At 38.6% G+C, this 26,153-nt stretch overlaps 1 protein-coding gene across 2 annotated transcripts; it reads right to left on the minus strand.

Moving 5' to 3' along the window:
* Positions 1-911: 911 nt before the first annotated feature.
* acox3 (acyl-CoA oxidase 3, pristanoyl) lies at positions 912-24,981 on the minus strand. 2 transcript variants are annotated; one of them, XM_067524243.1, is made up of 19 exons: positions 24,850-24,981; positions 23,811-23,984; positions 21,964-22,061; positions 21,692-21,827; positions 19,677-19,751; positions 19,444-19,533; positions 16,101-16,244; positions 14,448-14,536; positions 12,930-13,026; positions 8,530-8,712; positions 7,534-7,656; positions 7,035-7,155; positions 6,843-6,965; positions 4,626-4,739; positions 4,077-4,192; positions 3,466-3,640; positions 3,306-3,373; positions 2,888-2,974; positions 912-1,727 (listed from the first exon to the last, which is right to left on the minus strand). In XM_067524243.1, exons 2-19 carry the CDS (start codon positions 23,928-23,930, stop codon positions 1,608-1,610), a joined length of 2,079 nt encoding a protein of 692 aa, XP_067380344.1. In that variant the 5' UTR covers positions 23,931-23,984; positions 24,850-24,981; the 3' UTR covers positions 912-1,607. The 2 variants fall into 2 exon arrangements, with proteins under 2 accessions (XP_067380344.1, XP_067380345.1); XM_067524244.1 differs by lacking the exons at positions 21,964-22,061; positions 23,811-23,984; positions 24,850-24,981 and having other exon boundaries at positions 19,677-19,784.
* Positions 24,982-26,153: the final 1,172 nt, after the last annotated feature.

The raw sequence follows: 26,153 nt of genomic DNA on the forward strand, positions 1-26,153 counted from the left end.
TTGAAAAGGCACCTCTCTGTCGTAGGCCTCACAGCTGACAATCCATATTATATCAGAGCAGAAGCCATGAGTTCCAGGAACTGCCTGCAGAGCTCAGAGACAGGATTATTGCAATGATGACTGATTGCGTGATAGATTGAATATAATTGAAATTTTTAATTATTTAAAAAAAAGAATTTTTAACATAGAACTGTTGGCTGAAAATCATGTCCCCATGTGCCGCACTCCATACAACCCTCAATACTTGGGGCACCTTCCTCTCTTCCACTCTTCCTCCAGATTTGGGATGTTTATTTCCAAATTCAATGCAAAATTTACTTTCATCTGAAAAGAGGACTTTGGAGCACTGAGCAACAGTCCAGTCATTTTTCCCCTTAGCTCAGGTAAAACGCTTCTGATGTTGTCTCTGGTTCAGGATTGGCTAAACGTGAGTGTCAATGGTTGGTTAGAAATGTCTGACTGTGGTTGAATTCTAGAATAGTGCTGCAGTCCTTGAAAACTGTAGTAATAACTTGAGTTTAACTAATAATTAATTTAATAATTAACTAATCTGCCTCTAAATTTCTCCCTACTGGCAACAGCTGTAGTCTGAGGGAATTTGTTTTCAGGCTTCTGCACATATAGTTGGGTGCAAAAGTTTACATTCCCTCATTTGGAAACAACATTTAGCTAGTACATATATTTTTTAAATCATCAACAATTGTCAAGGAACGTACTATAGAAACTATTGGGATAAGGGTATAAATCTATTTTCTAAGGCAATTGATCAAATTTATAAGAAAAAGAAATGCAGCCCAATAAATAGAAGTTCTTTAAGAAAACCTCCAGAATCAGACTTAGGTAGTGAAGACCAGATTTACCTTCATCATCCTTTTAACCCCTGAACCTGAGTTATGTGGCAGTATCTTAGGGGGGGGGGGATTTTAACTTTATTTCAATTCACATTTTAAACATTCATCAAACACTTTTTCAGTAAACAATTTTAGATGATCAGAACATCATATATGACGGATAAAGTTGCATCCCAACTTAGACGAAGGGATAGGAATGTAATCTTACCTAGTTACCCATCTAGTTCTACCATAGACAGGACAGTCCATTACAAATACAGACATCATATGGAGGTACATTTTCAATTGAGTTAAATTACATTCGATTATTAGATTATACCGATGTATAAGCAGCGTTTTATTGGAGCTAGTTTTACATCATTTATATATAATTAGTGTAAGTACTGTCGGTTCATCAACTGGGATCAGACCAAGGGGTCATACTTCCTATAGGCCTGGTTTTTTAAATGGTTAGAGCATCAGACTGGGATGCAGAAGTCTGCAGGATCAAATCCTAGCCCACTACCATCTGTGCCCTTGAGCAAGACAATCAGCACTTGCTCCCCAGGCAAATCTTAAATCTTGTGTTTAGACACAATTCAACCCTATTCCGAAATAATACCCAATTATTTGGTAGTAAACTGACATGATTCAAAAAAGCTGAAAACAAAGAATTCACAGTCTGATATTTTGGATGACAATAGTTTAAAATTATTTTTTTTAAATCTGCATCAAATGTTATAACACAAGATGTATTGTGTATAAAAATGACATGTTCTAGAGTTTTGAACACAGGGATCCAACCACAGGTTTGTCAGAGCAGAACTCTTTCCACCAGGACGGTCGCTCCAGCACTTGGCTGCCCTGCATCACTGCAGACCATAGATTCTTGTACAGCTGCATAGATGAGACATAAGATAATTCAGAGAGGATTATCTTTTTATGTATTTTTACATACCCCACCCAAAAACAAACAAACAAAAAAAAAGTCCGGACCCATCTCCTATCAGTTAATTCACTTTGACATGTATCCTATTGTATTCTGCTCAAATACTGGAAGCTTTTCCTCGTGCACTTTTGACAATCCAGGATCCAGACAGTGTCTAGGGCTTTAAAACTAAATACACTCGAACTAACATGGGCTACTGAACTGTCACTTTCATTGGTCTGCAATTTACATGAATATATTCAGTCAGTCATGGCCATCTAACGTATGTTTTAAATACAGCCCAATTATCACTTTATTACCACATTGACAGCCCTACAAACAAACAAACAAACAAACAAATAAAAAGAAGTCACCCTCAAATAATAAATTAATAATATATCAATTAAGTAGTTATGTGAAAAACATGTCACTATAATGTTTTGGTTGTTTCAAACATTACATTTAATCAGTGCCAGAAAACGGAAAATTCAAAAATGGAGAAATGATATTGTCCTGTGTCTAATTCTGGGCTAAACAAATCACAGACCACATGTCAAAAAAAATTTAGGGCTAATAACACAACTAACAGATAATACTGTAGCTTAATACTTTAATTCAGCATTAGTAGACATACTGTAGCTCTGTGCTATGAACACTGAGGTTCTATTTACAACATACCAGAGATATTAGACATCAGAAAAATCAATTTACAGCTGCATCATACAATGATGTCCTCCCACCTCAAAAAAGTAAAAAGTATGTAGATTGTCAATGTCATGATCTGGCCCTCACATTCACTGTCTTGGACTTTTATTTTGTACCCTTTTCTCCACTTCCTGTTCCCAGTTCGTTTCTCCATTTCTACCACTCGTCAACGTTCACAATTGTTTTCACCTGTTCCCCTGCCGTTTTAAACCCAGCTATCCCCTCTGTTCCCCTTCAGATTAGTCTTTGTTTAATTCATTATTCATCTCTCGTTGTTCTATTTTAAATAAAATTACTTATATCTTCCTCTCACTGCGTTGCTTTTGAGTCCTCATACAAACACCTGACAGTCAATGTGTTTGCATGACATGATCATTACTTATTCGCTGCAGCACAGCATGCGTGCGTGCGTGCGTGCATTTACCTGTCCATCGGCATTGCCAATAGGTGAGTTAAGGATGAAATCAGTGGGTGAAAAAACATCCACCAATGCTACAGCATCATCTTTCAGCTGGTGACAAGAAGAGAATAGAAACAGACCATCATCAGCCTGCGCTTATGGTAAGTATGGTCATACATTATATATACTAATAAGAACAAACAAAATATACACTCAATGCTGCAACTATGAGATACAGAGGAGGTTAATAATATTAGTACTTTACCACTTAATTTTACCACTACACCTTAATTTCTGAAGTACTGTTATTGACTTAAGTCATTTGTAAATTTGTCTTTTGCCCTATTCAGGAGAGGAAAATGCAAAATAAAAACTGTCCATCATTATTTACAGTGGTCATGAATAAAGGCTGAGGCAAACAGAGAGACGAACGTTCCTGTACCTGGGAGCAGAGAGTGAGGATGGCCATCTGGATCAACTCTGCTGGCTTCTTTCCACTCAAGTAATTACCTGGAAAGGACCAGCGCTATGTTATAAATATTAACACAGAGCAAAGCGTGATCTACATTTCTCCATAAGCAGGCACAGAGTTCAGTACATACCCTGGTACAGTGTAGCAATGTGGCTGCTCAGGCTCCACAGTCCATACAAAGCACAGAGCTTGCTTAGTATTGGTCTGAGACCAGATGGTGTATCCCGATCAATAGTCAGCTCATGAAACCTCTGGAGGCAGTTGTGTTCAATGTAGGCCATGGCGAGGGAGCGGCAGTAGTAAACCTGAACACAAACACGTGCAGAGGGAACACGTGAAACATACTTTTCATTTGTGTTATAACTTAGTTTACATTAGTATGTAAATATGTCTGAGCCAAAATTATATATTATAACTTGTAGACACAGCTTGTTGGTCTGTTTACATTGTTAGACAACGCAAACCAAAATAACTCCCATGCTTCTGAAGCAATATCTTCGATCGTATTGTCAACATTCAAGCGTGTCTGAATTAATATTAGTCAAAAATGGACCAACTCTAAAAGTTCCTCACAAATTAAACTCACTACTACTACTTACAGTGAAGTATTACAAATCATATTTTTTGTGGAAATCAGAATCTTAAACAATGTCTCTACTGAATTTTTTGTTTGGTTTGAAGGTAAAAGTGCTTTTACAGCACTTTTCACTGAAGTGATGCAGTTATGTGTGTTATTCTTACCTGGCTGTTGTTACGTGCCTCAAACTCATCTTTAGCAAAGATCCTCTGTTGTTCGAGCCTCTTGTGACTCTCCTCCAACAGGAAACACACCAGCCACTTATAGGCTGCCAATGGCACTGATATAAACAACAAAGTAATAGTTAAAATATTTATTCATATAGTGTATAGTCATATCAATTCATAGCAGGAAACAAAAATCATTTCTGGTTTGTGAACTGTGAAGTTAGAAACTTTTTTCTTTAGATTAGACATTTGGTTGCATATATTCCAGTATGCAAATAATACATTAATATGTATGTATTATACAGTGATTTGATGGTGCTGTCATTATACCGATTTTGGTTATAATAACCAAGGGTGTGATTTTCAATTCACAGATTTGACTGGCAAAATATTTCATCTATGGTTTTCCTAATACTTAAACAGATGTTCCTGTCTCATTGTTGAATCCAATTAGACCTTTTCACAAATGAATGCCTGAATTCGAATATCTCATAGAAAGTTTGAACACAATGTTAATAAATCCAATCTAAAGCAGCTGATATATACCTGCAGAGTTCATACACTCCTCCATCGTCGTTGCGTTAAACCGGTTTTCCAAAATCTTTTGGAAATCATCCAGGAAATCAACAGTGTGAAGAGGGGACTCAATTAGCACACCATCTAAAAATGAGAAGAAACCAGCCAAACATTTAGAGACTAATTGGTGAGCTCACCCTAAGACTCACCGTGAGGTTTTACAGCTTTAGTTATACTGTGGTGTATGTGCATTTGCATGCATATACACATGCAGGCCAATGGTGTCAAACTATTCAGGAGGTGACTTTAACGTGTTAAGACATAGTGCAAAGACAGACAGGACAAGAAGAGGCCACACAGTACATGGGTGTAGGGATGGGGTTCTACTGAATTTGACAGATCTCTATCCTGATCCAAATGTGCTTATTAAATGTTTATTTTCTGAAATAAAAACATCTATTAGTTGTAAGAACGATTTTCACAAATTTTCCCCTTTGTTGTGAGGTAGAACTTTTTGGGAGGTCGGGTTGCAGCTATAGCATTGAAGCAAAAGTAAAAACAGCATAGCAAAAATAAAATTCTAATTCCGAATTCAGTATATATATATCGATTAATATATCGATTAGGCCACTGATGTTTTATATTCATTCTCAAGTTACATAATGAACAGTAGTTACACATTTAAACAATGGACAAATTTTCCCACTTTGTCACAAGTTTCGTCCCACAAATACTGCATCTTGCTGTTGTTTTGTTGACTTTGGTTGAGTGTGGCCACACTTTAGAGAATTTCGAGTGATGGAGTCACATTTTTAGCAGACCTGTCAGCATTACAAAAAACAAAAATCTAAAGCTTTGTAGTAATTCTCTCAAAGTCTGTGACATTGTATTGAGTTATATGGACAGATATGACTTTTGACCCTTTAATTCAAATTAGGCTAAAGAAAGAAGTTGACTATCCCTGAACTTGTCGAGTCAATTACATGATCTCACTCAACTGTCACATTGCATGACATTAACTTTGTGTGTTTTCTCCCGTACTTGTCTTTCTCCTTGTCTCCCTCTCTCTGTCCCTTTTTGCATGTGTCCCTGGCTTTGGAGCTGTGTGTTTTTCAGTGTGCAGCTACTATCCTGTCCTACCATACTGACGGATGTTTTGTTGTTGCTTTTGTTGCTCTGTTCTTTTCTCTCTCCCCTTTCCACTCACCCCAACCGGTCGAGGCAGATGGCCGTTCACCCTGAGCCTGGTTCTGCTGGAGGTTTCATCCGTTAAAGGGAGTTTTTCTTCTCCACTGTTTCCTATGGTTTGCTCCAGGGGGAATTGTTGGGTTCTCTTTATATATCTTTATAATCTTGACTTTATTCTGTAAAGTGCCCTGAGATGACTTTGTTGTGAATTGGTGCTATATAAAGTTGAATTTAATTGAAAATGACTATTATCTCTCATATAATTCTTTTAAAATTTTAATCGTATTATAAATTAAACACAAAAGAAAACACACATTTAACCAATCTACAGCTTTGTAGTAATTCCCTTAAACTTTTTCCTGTGACATTGTATTGACAAGGATGGACAGATATGACCTTTGACCCTCCAAAACAGTTTATTCTTGAGTCCTTGAATGTTCGTGTCAAATCTTAAGAATTTACCTCAGGCATTCCTATATTATTGTTATCACTAGAATAAACAGATATAAGGTAACATTTAATATGACCTTGGACCTTTAACACCCAAAATCCTTGGGTCCAAGTGGACATTGTGCCAAATTTAAGAACGTTACTTCAAGGCACTCCTGAGACATCACGTTCAGAAGAATGGGGCGGACAGAGGGATGGACAGAAACACTTTACCTAGATGGCTTCTAGCTGGAAAAAAGCTGCATTACTGAAAAAAAATCAATTGACCTGGAAAACTGAGACTGACTTGTCAGGTTGTTCCAACCTGTCATGGAATCACAGAAAACTTCTCAAATTACATAGTGATCATTACATACTGATAATATTACTAATAGGCCATTTCTGTTCTGTATTACATATTAAGTTCATTCTGTTCTCGTGTTTGATGTAATTTTTACTTTGCTGCTGTGGCACCTAAATTTTATCCTCAGGGATAAGATAAGATCAAACTTATTGATCCTACAGGGGGCAAATTCACTTGTTAAGCAACTCACAGAAACAGTGTGAAATGCAAAAAGCCTCCACTGTCTGATATACTTAATACTCATCTTTCAGTGGGTTAAGACTGACCATGGAACTTTGCATGGAGACAGCTGAGCAGGTAGTTGCTGGTCTGTTGCAGTAGCACATTGTTGTCTCCTTCATATGTGCAGTTTGGGTCATTGTCATTTCGCAGATCCCCAAGCCGATTCACTGAAAGAGAGAATATTCTTAGGTATCTGTGTTTATGTGTATATGAATATCTTTACATTTGAGACTGACTGGCCAGGTATCCATGTCCACCGCAGGCCTCCCTGCACTCTTGGATCCCCCTCTGAGCAGTCCATGATCCCAGTGGTTTACTGGAACAGCCAATGGCATGGATCTCCCTGCCCAACTCTGCCTAGAAACACGTAGCGACACACACAGTCCAGACCGTAAGTATTTTGATTTATGTTAAATTAGTCTTAGTAGGATGATGTATCAATTGGAAAAAAGCAAAGCTTGGCTTCCGACCACATCATTTTAAGGATTATATTGTGTTGTGTAGACTGATAAAGACAACACACTGGTATTTAGTTTCTTCAATAATATTTATTTTTAAAAAAACACAATTTTGAGAATATGCATTTGAACATTAAAAACCTTTATGACTGCACGGCAAGTTATAAATGCTCTGAGGGTCTAGAGTAAGTGGACATGTTTCCGTTTCAACAATCAAGTCAAGACTTTATGATCATAACCCTAGAGGATTCACCACAAGGCCCTTGTGTTTACTTACTTGTCTGTCACTCTTGTCTTTCATCATCTGTCCAATCTGGAACTCCACAAAGTTGAAATAGATGGATTTAGTAAAGTGTTCTAGAGCGTATGCTGCTGCAAGATACGGGATCAGACGCCATTGCTGGAAGGAGACATAGACGTAAATATTAGAATTGTAAAATAGAATTTGGCTTTGCTCACAAAACACACATTCATACAGAAATGTGTCTGAGATTTCCTACACTTCTTTAATGATATTAGAAACTTGTGAAAAATGTGTTTAGACCATAGTTTAGATATTTTTAACAGCACTAGGTTTTGTTCAGACAAACTATGTTGTAAATGCCACTGCAGTAAAAACAGGCAAGGGTTAGTTAAGATGTATGACAAGTATATCACAATCTGGGAGGTTGAGCTGAATTTTTGTAGCAGCAGGAGCCAAGTGTGAGCAAGGTTGTCCATCGAAAATACAATTATTAGGACTCATTGTAATACTGTTTATGATTAGTGAGCATAGAATTGGACATTCTGGAGGTGATTGAATATGTGCAATCAGCACATTTCTGTGGTTGAAAAGTCTCAAGTTTGGGGTGAATTGCGCACAGATTTGAACTGATCACCTTTCTCAGCGCAACATCAGACACACTTGATAATGCAACGACATTTCAAACATTTACCATGTTCATCGCTATTATGCAAAGCGAATTACAAAGTGAGGTAAATGAAGACTTTTTTTTTTTTTAAATCAAAAGGTCACTGTGCAATAAACGATGACATAACAGCTCCAAATCCAGATTATTTAACATGGCTCATTCTGATTCACCTCAGTGATGTAAAACTGCTGAATGCACTCTGTTAGGCACATTTTGACACATTGAGAGTAAAGGAAATTTCACACAGCCATGTTTTTAAAAGTTTTTTTTTTTGAGAATTGATAGTGTCTCAAGACAAAGAGAGATTTGGTGTATGTTGTCCGTGTGTATCTAGGTCTATCAGCGATTCCCTCCATTCTGACCTGCAGCTGGTACTCCAAAACAGGAATTTCCTGTGTGTCTCTGGGCCCAAACTGTCTCCTGGTGGCTGAGAAGCGGACGGCCACAATCAGAGCGAGCTTCAAGTTAACCAGAGCAATCCTTGTGATTGACACTCTGCCACCTGACAGAGCGCCCAGTGATGCCCCAAAACGCTTGTTAGGGTCCTGTAAGAGAACAAACAATAAAAAACACCAAACTAAAAAAAAAACAACATTTTAATGTATTCGAAATGAAAATGAAAACAAAATAATTTACTACAAAGCCAGATTTTTCTCTTCCTCTGTCTCTTTTCTTATAGTACAGGAATCCCTACTAGAATAGACATACAGGCCCAGAGAACCCACGTACGTACGTGGTGCAGCAGCAAAGAAAAGCAGTACGAAGACACAGTTGGCTCCTAATAAAGTTGTGAATTGCCTATCTGTTTCTATCTATCTAATAATTTAGTTCCTAGTTTCCTCCCAAAATAAACATTATGGGAAATCCATGACATTTTAAAAAGGTCTATTCAACAAAATGACAGTAGAGAACATAAGTACAGAAAATATCCACTGGCTAGGGATGTTTTTAGATGTTACAGAATATCAGTACTGGTTTGTGCACTGTGGAAGAAAGTGTCAAATCCAAAGACACAGACAGTTTTTGAGGAAAGAAACTCAGCTATGCAATATTGCAGTACAAAGACTTTGGCCTGAGTAATGTGCCATAGTAATCTTTCTCCATATGTGGTGGACAGAGATAGATAACGAATTTTACAGAAGGTCATCAAGTGCTGCTTAGTGAAACTGTCATGGAATGGGGTTCTTCCAAGTCCCTTTAATGGCGAAAACCTCCAGCAGAACCAGGCTCAGGGTACGCGGCCATCTGCCTTGACCAGTTGGGATGAGTGGAAAATGGAGAGAGAGACACAAAAAGCAACAACAAAACATTGGGCAGGTTGGTAGGACCAGTAGCTGCACACTGGAAAACACACAGCTCTAAAGCCTTCTTCCCAAATGTGAACTAGGAGCTGCTTCCACAGGAGAGGAGCTTGATAGCTAAAGGCTTTTCCTCCTTCTACCTTTGGAAATTTTGGGAACCACAAATAGGCCTGCATTCTGAGATCAAAGTGGTCTATTGGGATGATATGGTACTACAAGGTCTTTTAGATATGATAAAGCTTGACCGTTTAGAGCAGTGGCCACGAAACTAAGGCCCGGGGGCCGGATACGGCCCGCCTCCACACTTGGCGTGGCCCCCTGAACAACACCAGAGACGCATTTTTTTTTCAGTCTGGGCACTTGCAAATAATAATAATAATAATAATAACTTGCAAGGCCAAACGCGAGCAGACAAACTCTCAAAGCTAAAAAGTGGACTGTTAGTTCAGCAGAATACATTTGTACACCAAGCTCAGAGGCAGTCATCCGTTCGGGCCAGCTTTCGGGTTGTTCAACTGGAAGCAAGCAGCAGTAAACGTTTCACTGATGGAGAGTTTGTCAAGAAACGTTTGAATGCTGTCGCGGGAGAAATGTGTCCTGAGAAGAAAGATGTCTTTAATGCCGTGAGTCTGTCGGCGAGTACAATCACCTGACGCATTGAAGAAATCGGGGGTAATGTATATGCCCAGCTGCAGCAGAAGACGAAAGAATCTGACTTTTTTTCATTAGCACTGGATGAGAAGACACAGCGCAGCTGCTCATTTTTATGCGTGGAGTTAGCGCAAACTTTGAGATGTGCGAGGAGCTGGCAGCCCTCCAAAGTCTCAAAGGGACTACAATGGGGGAAGATATTTTTGGCAAACCATGGAAGAGTTGGACCTGGACTGGTCAAAGCTTGCTCCTAGTATTGAGGGTGCGTGGAGTCTGATAGGATGCATGAACCGGGAGATGGAAGAACAGGGTCTCACCGCCCCACTACAAGTCCACTAGCCTAATTCTCATGCAAGCACTGTGCTGCAAAGTGTTGAAGTGGGATTCTGTCATGAAGGTTGTGGTGTCATGCAAAAACTTCATCAGAGCAAAGGGAGTTCCAACAATTCCTGTCTGAACTGGAGTCTGCGCAGGGTGATGTGCTGTACAACACAGGGGTCCGATGGTTGAGCCGGGGCAGAGTTTTGACGCGTTTTTACGAGCTGCTACCCAAAATTAACGCATTTCTTTATTCAGTGTTCAATGGACTTTTTTCTGTGAAGAACCCAGAGAGGTTTATTTGGTTATTATTTATTTCATTAATAGTGTTATTATTTATTTATATTAATATTTGCTTATGTGTGGCTTTCTGGAAAACAATAAATGTTTACTTTTAGGCACCCCTGAGATGGTCACACATTTTCTGTTACAAACTGACCCCGGCCCCTGATAGAGAAGGAAATAGTTATGTGGGACCCCTGGTTTAGAGCTTTATATGTAAGAAGTAGGGTTTTAAATTCTACTCTAGATTTTATGGGAATCCAGTGGAGAGAAGCTGGTGATGCATACACATGCTATTTTTAAAGTTTTGAAGTTGTTGTGATTTTCTTACTACTTGTAGTGATCATAGAATTATCAAAGGGGGAATATGTCATGGAAAACTTTTTATGTGCCTATTTTATTATATGAACACATTTGTGTGCCTTACTGAATTCTCCCCTACTGACTTTACTTTTGTCCATAATATTCAGCTGACAAATTTGTGCAATTAAAAAAATAAATAAATAATTTTTTTATGTTACATTTTGAGTTTAATAGAGTTGTTTCAGAACAGCACCTTCAGTCTTTCAGTACTTTAGGTATCAGATAAACATACCGTAATAAAGAGGTCTATGAAGTGGAAAACTAGACCCCAATCAGCCCTGGCTGGAAACAAAATTTCTTCCTTGTGAACTTTAGCAGACGGCGTAACATGACTTGAGGAGGTTACAGTGCTCTTAATGTTGACATAAGGGCACATTACAGTCACTGCTGCCAAACGTACATTACTCTTACAGCCACATTATAAACTGCCAGTGAGACATGGTGAGTTTTGTTTTTCCAAATGTTGCAATGTTTGAATTGCACACAGAGAACAGTCAAAAGTCAACTGCTGCCTAAAAATATAAAAGGTTGAATTTCTTAGTAAAAACATCAGTGGCCTAAGCTCACTTAGACCCCACTATTCAAAAAGGCAAAACGAAGCTCCACGTTCAAACCTTTAAAGGCTAATGATCTTAGATTAACCACAAGTCTATTTCCTAAATTTAGCAATGAATTTAGCCTGAAACTCCTATGAATTTTGTCCAATTTAACCCTTTAACATTAGTACTAGGATTATTCCCATTTTCTTACACCATCCGCTCACCTGAACACCATTATCCATCCCAAACAGTAACTTTTATATCAAGTATTTATTTATAGATGTATAGATGTCAGGTGATGGGTTTTTTATTCCTTTTCTGATACAAAATAAATCAATTACCTGGAGAAGAGGCCACCTTTTCATATGTAACAGAATAATGAATTTGTTGTAATTATTCAATGATTAATAGAGTGATCATCTCTTATGACTGATCTGGTGCAGTATAAATAGGATAAAGAAATTCTTACTGATGTGTAGGTTGCTACATTATTTCAATGCTATTTTCGTGCTATATTTTCATGCTTATCTCTTAGTCATAAAAAAGAAATTGCAGTTTTAACAACTTGTAAAAGAAAAAAAAAAAAAAAAAAAAACTAGGGCTAATAGCATACGAAAGACCAGCGACTATTCTTTAAGTCCAGATTTCATGTATTTTCTCTGGTTCAGAGCCTCATACATGAAAATAATTCGACACTGGTTGAAGAATGTGATTGCATAATTAGTTTTGCTGGCAAGTCACCCCAGATTTTCATATGGCGTTAGCATTACAGCCTATTCCGAGATTTTGACTCAGAGATGGGAAAACTGATTTGACTGAAATGTTTATTCTGAGCGCATTGGAGGCTGGTAGTCTGCCATTTAAAGCATTTTCTCGTTTTCCCAAATCTCTGCAACGGAGACAGTTATAAAAAAATTAGCACTACTAGTCAACATGCCTACTTTTAGGGGGAAAAGAACAGCTTAGGGACGACTGTGACGCAGGGAGGTAGAGCGGTTGTCCACCAATCTCACAGTTGATGGTTCAATCCCCAACTCCTCTGGTCACATATCAAAGTGTCCTTGAGCAAGACACTGAACCCCAACTTAGTTGCTCCCGGTGAGTGTTGGCAGCTCCCCCATTGGTGTATGAGTGTGTGTGTGTGTGTGTGATTGTGAGTGTGAATGGGTGAATAAGAACTAGTGTAAAGCGCTTTGAGTGCCAATAGGTAGAAAAGGGTTTAACCTTATTTAACCCGCACTGTCTTCTAAGTCTCTGTTATGGAAATAGTATCAGGTCATTATGATGTGAAATGGAAATCTTACTAACCTTGAATGGTGTGACATAGCGGCCATCGGGGGTAACATCTCCTGTCTTATTTAGTAGATTCTCTCGTGGAATCCTCACATTGTGGAACAAAGCAAACCTAATGGAAAAAACATGAAATGCAACATAATCTCTGATGATTAGGATGGTGTGGGAGAAAGGATGGACTTTTATTGTCTTTTCAAGTGAGGACATTGCATTTTAATTTTGCTACACCTTACAGTACATTTCATTCTGTGTACGTTAACCTGTTCTCCTCACTTGTAGACACTTTTGTGGCATCCAGCGGTAACAAAAGTACATTGCACTAATCAATGTAAAAACTAGATGGCATCAATATCAGCCAAAATACAACAGCTTAACAACAAGATAAAAGTGGACATTCTACAAAAATCTCAGTTTTTATTTGACTTCATTATCTTCTGAGTTTACACAAATTCAGGATGGTGTGTTCCTTTTTGCCATGTCTGCTGCTTCTACTGTCTGTCTTATACTCTATGAGTTCTAATGGTGTATGATCGCACAGGCTTTGTCAGTGTTTATTTGTCTGACCGATCAGAATCTGATCAGACCAGAGCAAAGATAATAACGACAGTGAGCAGGGCTACCAGGTTAAGGCCAGGGGGCCAAAACAAAACGGCCGGGAGACACTGAAAGAAGTAGCAATGTAACTAAACACGAAAAAGTAAGAAGAGGCACAGAGTAATTAAAACTACCTAAGGGACACAAAATTACAAAAAAAGGCATTAAACAACTAAAAAAAAAAAAAACAACAAAACACAAAAGTACTAAAAAGAAACAAGGTACTGGAGATCTACAACCACCCCTGAACAAGAACAACAGGGCTCAAAATAAAATAAAAAAAATCTTAAATCTTGTTGATAATTCCACGAAACACTCATATTCAGTCATAGGGCCTTTGCTTGCTTTAAACAGTATTGAATAGTCAGTGCACAAGACATCTCCTAATCAGTAAAAATGTCAATTCACATAAGAACTGCAATTCATATAATCTAAGATTCTAAATTAATTCAAAAATATTCAAAATCTCTTAGCATCTAAAAAACATAGGCATGTGTGTGCATTATTTCCTGGTAGTTAATTTTCAGAAAATAAAAGTATTTAATTGCATTTTAGTTTTGTGCGGGAAGGGTGGAGGAAGTCATATGGCAGAACTTATAATTTATACATCTAGGATTCAGTGTCTTGCCCAAGGACACGTCAACTGGTGTGCTATTAGAACTAAGAAGTCTACCACCAACCCTTCAGTTGATGGAGAACCCACTCTGCATCCAGAGCCACAACACACACTGCAGCATTTACAAAACATCAGTCAAGTCTGGTGGACTAAAGAAATGCTCCACTACAGAAACAAAAGAACAGCTTCATTTACAAAAAGGTGCATTTCTAACTAAAGTAAACTTTATGTATTGACAAATAGGTGAATTTTGTTTCTGAACAACAAATGAACCCGATCTCTTTCAGTAATACAAAAAGCTGTCTTCCTCAACTGTCACTCACCCATTATCCAGTCCATTCTGCCCCAGCTTCTTGCCCATGTCTCCGACCAACACACCAGGCAGAGCCAGAAGGGTCTTGGGATTTCTCACCTGCAGCACAGTGATTATAGATTTACTGAATGTAAGACATGCTGCTTATTGTTATCCAACCTATACAAGAATACACTGACTTTGACTGTTAAAATGCACAACAGTATCATCTTTTGTTGTTTTAATATTCCTCAAATTAGTTATAATTGTATTTCTAATAAAATAATACCATATTATTAGGGGGGACTGTGGCGCAGGAAGGTAGAGCTACCCATCTCACAGTTGTTGTTTCAATCCCCGGCTCCTCCGGTCACATGTCCAAGTGTCCTTGATTAAGACACTGAACCCCAACTTAGTTGCTCCCAATGAGCAGTAATGATTAAATATAATGATAATGAGTTAAACCCAGATTTGTGTGTATGACTGCTCTTTAGCCTTCAACTTTACATAAAGTAAACACATGAGAGATCTTTTCTCAGTCCAACAGCATTTTAAACTTGATATATATATATATATATAGAGGGTAACTATTTCAAGAAAAAGCTGAAGATTTTAGAATAAAAACAAATGGAATGGAATGCTTCCACATAAGTGGACTGCATAGTACAACCATTGTTCAAAATTCACTTCACACAAATTAAAATTAAAAAATTTAAAATACATACACAGACCCCAAAAATGAACTAGTTTCCATTCATTAACCTGATGTTCCATCCTAGAAAACTGCATTTCCGTGACTTGAGTCGTTGGCGTGGGTCTGGGTTGTAGTGTCTGTATTTGCTATAGACCATTTGGTTTTATTACGATACCTGAAAATATCCCTTGCTAACACACAGAGTGAATTATGGGAGAGATGTAGGATGAGAGAGAGCTTCCAGTTGCATTAATCATACCCTGATTAAAAAAAAACTATAAGAACTTATTTGACAATTGAAAAGTTTTCCTCCTAATTTGTTGGCATGATATCAGGTGACTTAAAAGAGGTGTAACGTAGCTGTGAATTTCTGCTTTTTCATGTTACATGTGACTCGTGGAACCAATATGCCCCACTTTTAATGGGACCATTTACATACACAGCCTGGGCATCATTTCTTTTATATGTGCGCCACTTCAACCCAAAACATATTTTTAAAGTTGTCCTACAATTTTTTATGAGTCTAAACAGCTCCTGTGTAGACACACATGTAGTGCTGAAACTGCTGCTGCTCTGCTATGGTGCTGTCCACACTATGAATGGAGACTTGAACTGCTTCCTAATCTTCAGTGGACAGGTTAACTGCTTTTATATCTCACACTTCAAATGACATTTTAACAGCTTTGATCTTGTTCTTTTCGAATGAGACTTTATTTGCTCATTGTAATTAGAATATTTAGCTGATTTCACTGTCACTTTAACTTTAGTGACATCCATTTATTCTACATTTTAACAGCTATCAGTGCTTAAATACTGACTCACATACAATATCTTACACTACACACCCGAACTGTCTGCAGCATTTTAGCTAGTTCAACACATTTCAAGTACTTTCTTTCTGTAATTACATATGTGGTTGTGTGACATGATATTAGAAAACAGTGGCTGATAACACATTAAGTGACTTGACCAGAAGTCAAAGAGTCTTACTGGGACGATGAAGGAGTGGAGGCCATGGCACACATGGTCAGGTGTGTAGAGTTGAGCGAACACCACAGCATGAGTTGCAGTCTTACCAAGGTTCCCCACCCAGAACTTGGCAGCTTCAACGTCTGGAGAGTTGATCACAAACTCCTTTAGAGATGAGAGTTACTGCTTGTCAGTCACTTAACCAAGGTTTTAGAAAAGCCAGAGTCCAAATATACAAGTAAGATTTTACAAGGTAAAGTCAACAATAAAGCAAAATTGTATTATTTATATATTAAATCAATATATGTATATTAAAGAAGAAGCAATGTATATTATGAATAAATGTTATCGCTTACTTCTACATTGTAAATGCTATTCCACAAAGTGGTGCTTCAGGCCTTTCAATAACAGTAATCGTAAATAGTAAATGGCCACTTTTATCCAAAGCGCAATGTTGATTTCCATTGACACACACACAACGATGGCGGTGGCTGCCATGCAAGGCGCTCACCTGACCCACCGCGTGCAACTCGGGGTTCAGTGTCTTGCCCAAGGACATTTCAACATATAGTCGGGACTGGGGATCGAACCACACACCTTGTGGGCAATGGACAACTGCCATACCAAATGAGCTATAGCTCACCATTCATGGATTTTTGCAAGCTTTTTGCTCGTGAATTCTGTTTACATTTTTAAGCAACTATATATATAGATATAGATATAGATATATAGATAGATAGATAGATAGATAGATATAGATATAGATATATATATATATAGTGGTTTACAGAGTGGTTTACATTCTATGCAATTCAAAATCAAAGTTCAAAGTTCCCTGGTTGCTCCAATATTTGTTTTGGCACATAAACACACAAATGCTCTTCTGTTGCTCTTGCAGAATTTGTGGGTGTGTTATCTTCAAGTCTTCCTGTCATTTGTGCTTTAAGACCACGACCATCGTCCCCCTGCCTAAGAAGAGCCCACCCACCTGCCTGAATGACTACAGGCCAGTGGCACTCACTCCAATCATTATGAAGTGTTTAGAGAGAGTGGTCCTGGCCCACATTCAGAGCAGCATACCAGACACTATTGACCCCCTGCAGTATCCCTACCGGCCCAACAGTTCCACCTCGGATGCCATTGCTGCTGCCATCCACTACTCCCTCTCTCATCTGGAAAACAAGGACTCATACCTAAGGATACTCTTCATCGACTACAGCTCCGCCTTCAACATGGTCATTCCCCACAAACTCACCCACAAACTGTCCACACTTGGTCTACACCCCACCCTCTGTGACTGGTTCCTAGACTTCCTGACTGGCAGGCCTCAGTCTGTCAGGATTGGTAATAGGAATTCAGCCAGTATCATCACAAACATTGGGACTCCACAGGGTTGTGTACTCAGCCCCATCCTCCACACCCTGTTCACCTACGACTGTGTTGCCTCCCACAAAGACAACATCATCCTGAAGTTCGGGGACGACACCGTAGTGATAGGACACATTGCTGGCGGTGACGAGGCAGCCTACAAGCTTACAGGAGGTAGGTGGCCAGTCTGGTGTCATGGTGTGGAGACAACAACCTCACCCTCAACACGGACAAGACGAAGGAGATGATAGTGGACATGAGAAAGGAGAGGAGAACGCATCAGCCAATGTTCATCCGGGAGCTTGAAGTGGAGAGGGTGAGCAACTTTAAATACCTGGGTGTCCACATCACTGAGGGCCTCACTTGGACACCTCACGTCACGCAGCTGGTCAAGAAGGCCCAACAGCGGCTGTATTTTTTCAGGAGGCTGAGGAAGTTTGGCATGTCGCCAAAGATCCTCAGCAACTTCTACAGCTGCGTCATTGAGAGTGTCCTGACCAACTGCATGAGTGTGTGGTACGGCAGCACTACTGCCATGGACCAAACGCCTGCAGAGAGTGGTGAAGACTGCGCAGAAGATCACCAGGACTCCACTGCCCTCTCTGCAGAGCATCTACCACCGCAGAGTCCACAGGAAAGCTGCGTCCATACTCAAAGACCCCTCCCACCCCCAGCACGGCCTGTTCACACTTCTACCCTCAGGTCGGAGGTACAGAAGTGTGAAATGCAGAACCTCAAAACTGTACAGGGAAACATGCGTTCTATCTGTGCATATGACGATAAACACTTTGAATCTTGAATCAATCTCTTGAATTCACGACCAGTCATTAACTTTTTCCAGCTGTATTTTCAATGCATAAAACCTCTCACAGTAATTGAAAAAAATTTACATGTTAATACCCTGCATTTCTGGAGAGGTGCTCTTGGTATAGTGCACAAAGTAGGGTACACAGCTATGATACCCATGTGATAGCTCAAATGCAAATTTGTTGCAGAAGCATAAATCATGCTCTAAAAAGCTCCATCATAATACACTATATTGCCAAAAGTATTTGCTCACCTGCCTTTAGACCCATATGAACTTCAGTGACATCCCATTCTTAATCCATAGGGTTTAATATGACGTCGGCCCACCCTTTGCAGCTATAACAGCTTCAACTCTTCTGGGAAGTGTGTTTATGAAATACATAATACACAGTGATCGCAGTCTTTGCTCTAATTCATCCCAAAGGTGTTTTATCAGGTTGAGGTCAGGACTCTGTGCAGGTCAGTCAAGTTCTTCCACCGCAATCTCGCTCATCCATGTCTTTATGGACCTTTGTGCACCTGAATTTGTTTATTTGGATGGGTGAGCGAATACTTTTGGAAATATAGTAAGAACTGCACCTAATCCTTTCTGTGGTAGAAAATACAAGAGTATATATCCAAACTTAAAGCCATGTGTAACCCAAACAATCTTTACTAACAGCAAAGGAACCAGGTCATGTTCACCACTAAATGTCTAAAATAAAATAGCAACAAAATCTAAATAGATTTTATTGTTCTCTAATGAGCTCCAAAATGTTAGCCATCATTCAGACATTACAGACAGTCATTGTTGACTCTGAACAACACTCATTACCCCATTGATATATGGAAGCACCATTCCTCATGCCTGATGATAATTCCAAATGGTAGGGAGCCACAAGTACTCACGTTTGATCAGTAGTCTCTCTTGCTCTACAAAACTGGTATGATGACCATTTTTTAATACTCGTTTTATTCCTATTTTTGTTATTTCTCCAAAAATTGTAGTCTCGTTAGTAAATTTAAATTTAATTTCAGTTTGCAATTTTATTTTGTATTTGCTTTCAATTAAGCGTAATATCCATGCTTATAAATAAGAGACCAGAAACATGACAAAGGTTGGTGGCTTTATGCGGTCATGAACCAAACATACTCCCATTTACATGCATACAATTGTGAGATGTAAAGGTTGTGTTGTGCGTGTGCTGACCTGCGTGGAGGGGTCATACGTGGCTGTTGTCCTCATAGCTCTGGTGTTGCTGCCATGGCTCAGTTCAGTCAGTGCAAAGCATCCAAATGTCTATAAACATATAGTTATTTTTAAAAAAAATTGGTATTACTTAAAAAGCTTAAGGGCAGAACGTTGAGAAATTATTTTTTGTTTTGTTGTATGAAAAAACCCATAAGTGCTACAAGCAGTGTAAGGATGTGCTGAAGTCATACCGTCATGTTGTCAGTGTCCTCAACATATTTGCTGTGTCTCACTGATCCTGAGTTGGCAACAGTTGCACCAAACATCTAAACATAAAATTATGTTTTTAGCATCTTTTTCTGGAATGAGACAAGAAAAAACATCTAATGCTCATTACTCAATAACTACAAACCTCTGATGTATAACAATGGAGACAGCCATGAAAGCAGTTTCATGAGGGAGTACTCCAATGCTAACACCATCACGTTAACCTGTTAATATTTAGCATGCACTTTTACTGTGGTGACTTTTACAGATAAAGGTTCCGGTAAAATAAATACTCAAACAATCAGAAACTATTTTGCTAAAATGGCTAAAACCTACTTGCTTCAGTCAAGTTATTTTGTAAAATTCAATTACAGTTTTTTTGTCATTTCAGCTTATCCCGTGAGTTTTTGTTATTCAGGTTGGGGAACAGTGGAATTCAACGTTAGAGAATAATACAGAGTTGAGTATAGGCCCTTTACTATTACAGTACTAGATTTTTCTACATTTCTCGAATCCCCATTACTAAAAAACGGTCAAGTTATAGAAAGTGACAATTTGTGCCAGACCACCAGGCTGCACGTAGGAGCTCATGCACAAAATACATACTTCGTACTAGGGGGTTTACAGGATAAAGTTTGGATAATGTCGGCAGCATCTGACTCAGAATTATGCTAAAATACACCATTTTTAGAGAAAGTAAGGAGAATTTCGGGATACCAGTGCATTATTCAAAGAGAGTAGAGTTGAATATTCCTTTCCAGCTATATGGGCAGCTAAATGTCTGATTATTTGGTTTCTACAGAAAAATCATGACATATGGCATATTTTTGGTTTAATTATAAGCTTAATATTCATTTTATTAATAAAAAAGTAAAAATAACCTGATGCATCTTTTTAACTATTTAATAGAGTTCAAGTCAGGGCTCTGGCTGGGTCACTCTAAGAGATTCACAGAGTTGTCCCTAAGCTGTGTTGTCATGGTTATGTTGTGTTAGAAGGTGAACCTTTGGCTTAATCTGAGGTCCTGAGCGCTGTGTGACAGGTTTTCATTGAGGATATCTCTGTACTTTCTCTCAGCTTTCAGCTTTCTCTCAACCCTGACCACTCTCATAGTCCCTGCTGCTGAAAACCACCCACTAGACACTCTGCCATAGAGCTCAGATCAGTGGAGAGCTCCGGATATGTGTCCTTCTGGAACTTTGTCCCATCTCACACACGATCTCAGTCAGATTGACCATCAGGTTCTTGGTCACCTCCTTTACGAGGGCCCTCCCCCCCGACTGCTTAGTTTGGCCAGGTGACCAGCTTTTGGAAGAGTGCTGGTTGTGCCAAACTTCTTCCATTAGAAAATTATGGCCAAATATTATGGTCTGTGCCCTGCAATAAACCTGTATCAGAGCTTTGCAGTCAGTTCCTTTGACCCTTGGGCTTTTGCTCTGATACAGTATGCATTGTCAGCAATGAAGCCTTTTCCAATCATGTTCAATCATTTCATTTACCATAATCAAAGTGTAGAAACCTCTCAACAAAAGTCAAGAGAAATGGGAGGCACCTGACCCAACTTTCAAGTGTAGTTGCAAAGTTTCTTAATACTTATGTAGATTTGATATTTCAGTTTTTCCTTTTTCACATATTTGCCAGCATTTCTAAAATTCTGTTTGAAGTTCCGTAGATTAATGAGAAACACAAATAAATTTGCACAGTTGTAGTATCAGGCTGATCCCGACAAAATCAAAGCAATGGGAATATTTCCATATGCTGAATGTAGGCACTTGAATCTTCCACGCCTGGTTACTGCTTATGGTGCTGCTCATATGTCATAAGTGACTAGATGATGTGGAGTTTGAATAGGTAGAGTCAGGTAGTAGTACAATGTCTTTGTCCAACCACATGTTTCAGTTTGGGACACATGCTATTCAAATTATATATATTATATACTGAATATAATTTTCAGTTTTTCATGTTTCCACCTCCCACCATGGCATCTGTCCACACTTACCCCTTTATTGAGGGAGAACTTGGTAGCCACTGCCCAGTCATACATGCCCAGACAGTCACTGAGGACCATAACCTTCCAGGGATTGGCCATTGCCTCTTCTTTTGTCAGGAAGTTATAGCGGAATAGTTGCTTCACTCTGTGAGTTTTTACCAGAATTTTTATTATTTTCTATATGTACAGTATATGGATAAGGATATGATGTGTTACCAAGTCTTTTGCATGTAAAATTACTGAACTTTGCAATTCAAAGCTACAAAAATTGATGTTTATACCTAAGGAAAGTCAACTCTCTCATTTTCTCAATAGGAAGTTCTTCACCAGGCTGGCGGGCAAACAGAGGATCGTTCTCCAGCGTCTTGAACACATGGTGCTGCAACCGAGAAAGATATGAAAATTAACAGACGACACAGGCTGCAAAACGTGTTTATGACTTAAAGCTAGGCAAAAATAGGGCTTTGCTGTGCTGTATTATCCTATTGTAAAAAATGGCAGTAATTCCAACCTATGGGCATTTGACATATTATGATATCGATTACATAGTTAGATGATTACTTATTTGTATGTATGCATGCTGTTACTTTGGCCATCTCACACAAGCCTACAAACAGAATATGTAACAGAATTATAAAGGCACTGCCACCATGGCCACCCTGAAGACTTGAAGGCAAGAAAAGGATTCTGAAGGACACTTTCACTCACAGGGATTTCATCCTCAATACCTACAGGCTGAGGAATTCTCACAAGTACTTAACTTTTAGGCTCTTATTTGCTAAAGCTGCTGTTTGGAAGGATGACTAATTTTAATCAGACCCGAGTCTTGGCCCAAGACACATACACATGCATATGACAAAGTATCCAGTAAAGTTAGTCAGTAAACAGTGAAGGTTCAAATACTTCTAGATTCCAATTGGATGGTCAAGTGGAACCAAACTTAAATTGTAGCCAGCTTTTGTGGTATTTTTTACTCCCCCTTCTTCTCTCACATCCTTATCCCCACTTTCTGTGGCTGTGTCCATCCTGGTCTCTCATGCTTATAGGTTTCCGTTTCCATGTCTATCTTCCTCCTGCTTATTCTTTAGTATTGTCCTATTGAAAAAGCTCAAAATATCAACATTCTTGAAAATCTTTTTAATTTTGTATTTGCACTGCAAAGCCAGCCCAACTAATAGCTTTCAGGGATTGAGCAGGTAGACAAAGGACGCATTTCAAAAAGAGGTGGGTTTTTATTTACCCAAACCACAATATATACAAGGACATTTTACCAACTAACAAAACTGGGCCCTAAAAGAGGTCAACAAAATATAGTTAAACTTTAAATACTACAAACTGAACTGAAACCAATATGAGAAACAAGGGGTAGACATTACTGTGACTAAATAAGTTATAAACACACACTAGACATACAGCTTAATAACATTCCTATATTTTTAAATATACAAAAGCACTAACAAAATAAAGTAACAAAGTTTTAAATGAACTATAACATCTAAAGAAATACTTCCCCCATAGTTTCCCCTCCCTGCCTTCAATAGGGGATTCGGTACAGTTCGTCCCTAGTAGTAGGTATTTAAGCCTAGTGAGGGCCTCAGACAAATATTTGAAATCCATGTTTTACAATATACTGTGGGAGCATGTGCATAATATAAAACTGTAGATAAATAAAAATTGAGTACATGATGAATGAATACTGTTTTAATTGGTGTTAAGGGCCATGACTTCAGCAGCAAAATTGCACATGTATAGTGGCCATGGTAAAAGGAAATGTAACTTTGGACCATGTGGGGCAATATAAAAATGTCGATTACATGTTTTGGAGTTAAGAAACCCAGTGAAGTGATGTCGGGCTGATGGGTTTTTAATAGTGTTTGGAAAACAATAGAGATCTATAGCACACAAAAAACAAGTTAATCCAGGCTGCAGACTAAAAATTACCCAAACAGGATTAAAGACCCAGTTAGTTAGAGTCTGTATGGTGATGGTGGACAATTTAGCAATTTAGAAAATGAACAAAGTTATCTTTTGATGTGTTTTGTAGTTACGTACTTAATATGTACAGATGTATACATAAACCATTTTATTTATAGACTGAGTCCAAACTACAAAGAGAATCCTACGTTACCTTAAATGCCAGCATATCCCCTCCGTCTATGAAACAAAGCATTTCTTTCCAGTTAAAAGAAGCTTTTTTCCTGTAGATATCCAGGGGGCCACTGGGGAGATCAGGCACTTCAAAGCCCATCTTGTTGTGAACAGACTGAAGGGATTCACCATGAAAAAAGGCACTTTTCTCTCTCTGAGAAGAAATAGGAGAAATTATAGCAGTATGTGCCATAAACTGTAAGTATATACATATAATATACAAGTAACATAAGCCTGTTTCACACATGAACTCTGGACAGGTCAGTAAAATCAGCCCTGATTATTGTTGGGATACGGGAGATTGTCCCAGTCAGAAGCATGTCATGAGAGAAATGTGATGTCAGTAAGGGGTCTGCATGTACACGAGGCACAAGATAGAAAACAACAAGCCACGTTTTTGACTGTTTACTGTGATCGCAGTGTTAAAGGTTGTAGTGCTAAGTTGCTAAGTTACATCTAAACAAATAAACATGCTGTTTTCTTGCTGTATGATGTTGTCATGTGGACATGTAGACTGGTCCTGCTGGCAGACGTGCTCGTCATGTAGCTTTTGTTTGGAACCGATGAGGAAAACCCAAGTTTAAAACCCAAGACAGTAGAGTCCTTGTACAGTTAAAGATACACTGAAGATTTAAGTTTTACTGTCTGAAATGAAAGTTCGTATATTTGACCTGAAATAACCTTTGCAGTTAAGCTGCTGTTATCAATACAGAAAAGAGGTCAAGGCTGAATTTGTCACTGGAACCTTTGTTGCACTGCAGGACGTCCAAGACTAAATAACGACACTGTTTCCTCCTTTTAAAAGGATCTGTTACACATACACATCCACTGTTAGTTAATGTCTACTTTTAAAACACGACGTTTAGCTTTACTGCAGTGACAAACTGTATACGAATAAAAACGTCTGCTCAAAAAGCTGCATTCTGTCCGCTGCTGTTTGCTATAGTCAAAAAAGTGAGCCAAAAAAGAAAGCACCTTTTTAACCAGTAGACGCAAAGTGGATGTCAGTTATTTCTTACCTTATAACTCTGTCAACTTTCCTAGTGGAAACGCCTGACTCTCTTTTATGTCAGCGGTGAAATGACCTCTGTACAGATGAGTACTTGTGTGCTAGACGTAATTCTACGTACAGCTTTGCTCCCGCTAACAGCGACAATATTTGCATTTCTGGTACGTATCCTTCAGAATAAGAGCGGGAAATGAAAATATAATTTACAGATTGGCCTAAATGTATGTTATTGTATTGGAATGACACAAGAATACCTGTGGATTGCAAGTGAATTGTTAGTATTAAATTATTATGACAGACTTTACAACAATTTAAAAATGTTTGTGTTTATAATTTGGTAATTACCGGAACTGTCCGAAACCGGAACAACACCACCAGTACGCATTTGCACATCTCATCGATGGTCCAAAGTCCCAGTAATTCCACATTTTAACGTTTTTTTTCTCGTTTTATCACTGCTCTATTTTGCAATAAAAAAGGACAGACACATGAACGATTACTATTAAGTAGAAAGAACATAAGAAGAAAACACAACAACAAAAGTAAAAAAAAAGACTGCTTTTGTTAGTATGAAATTTTTCAATATATGATCAATATATTTTTCTGAATAGCACACATCATAAAAACAAAACAGCACATTTGAAGTAATGTAAAACAAAGTAATAAGACATTGACAGAAATATTACGCTGAAAATATTGGACATTTTCTTTCCAAAACACAAAACAGTAGGACTTCTTCATAACAGCATAAGGTTATTCCATTATCAAATCCACTGAACGAGAAAATGTCTAAAAATGTCACTAATCTTTGTAAATGGTCTTCACTTTTTTAGCGGTTTTCTACCTATTGGTACCCAAAGCACTTTACACTGCTTCTCATTAACCTGTTCGCACTCACAATGACACACAGATTGGGAAGCTGCTATGCTGCTGGCCTACACCCACCGGAGTAACTAAGTTGGGGTTTAGTGTCTTGCTAAAGGACACTTCTACATGTGACAGGAGGAGCCAGGGAACGCACCAAAAACCCTGGGATTGATGACAACTGCTCTACGTCCTTTGTTTGTGTTAAAGAAGGTCTCAGCTACTGGTCCCACCAACCTGCCAGGTGTTTTGTTGTTGCTTTTTGTTGCTCTTTTTGTTTCTCTCTCCACTTCCCCAAGCGGTCGAGGCAGATGTCCATCCACCCTGAGCCTGGTTCTGCTGGAGGTTTCTTCCGTTACAGGGAGGTTTTCCTCTCCACTGTTGCCTATTGATTGGTCAAGGGAGAATAGTAGGGTTCTCTCAATCCATCTCTATAGTCTTGACTTTATT

This window comes from Channa argus, chromosome 12 (genome assembly GCF_033026475.1).
Source record: "Channa argus isolate prfri chromosome 12, Channa argus male v1.0, whole genome shotgun sequence".
NCBI classification, from domain to species: domain Eukaryota; kingdom Metazoa; phylum Chordata; class Actinopteri; order Anabantiformes; family Channidae; genus Channa; species Channa argus.

Bases quoted from the DNA above. Each gene is read 5' to 3' on its own strand.
- acox3 (XM_067524243.1), bottom strand. From the start codon at position 23,930: ATGGGCTTTGAAGTGCCTGATCTCCCCAGTGGCCCCCTGGATATCTAC. The intron at 22,062-23,810 runs GTAACGTAGGAT...TCTCGGTTGCAG, and splicing joins GGGATATGCTGGCATTTAAG to CACCATGTGTTCAAGACGCT. The intron at 14,537-16,100 runs GTAAGACTCTTT...ACTGTGCTGCAG, and splicing joins TCCACTCCTTCATCGTCCCA to GTGAGAAATCCCAAGACCCT.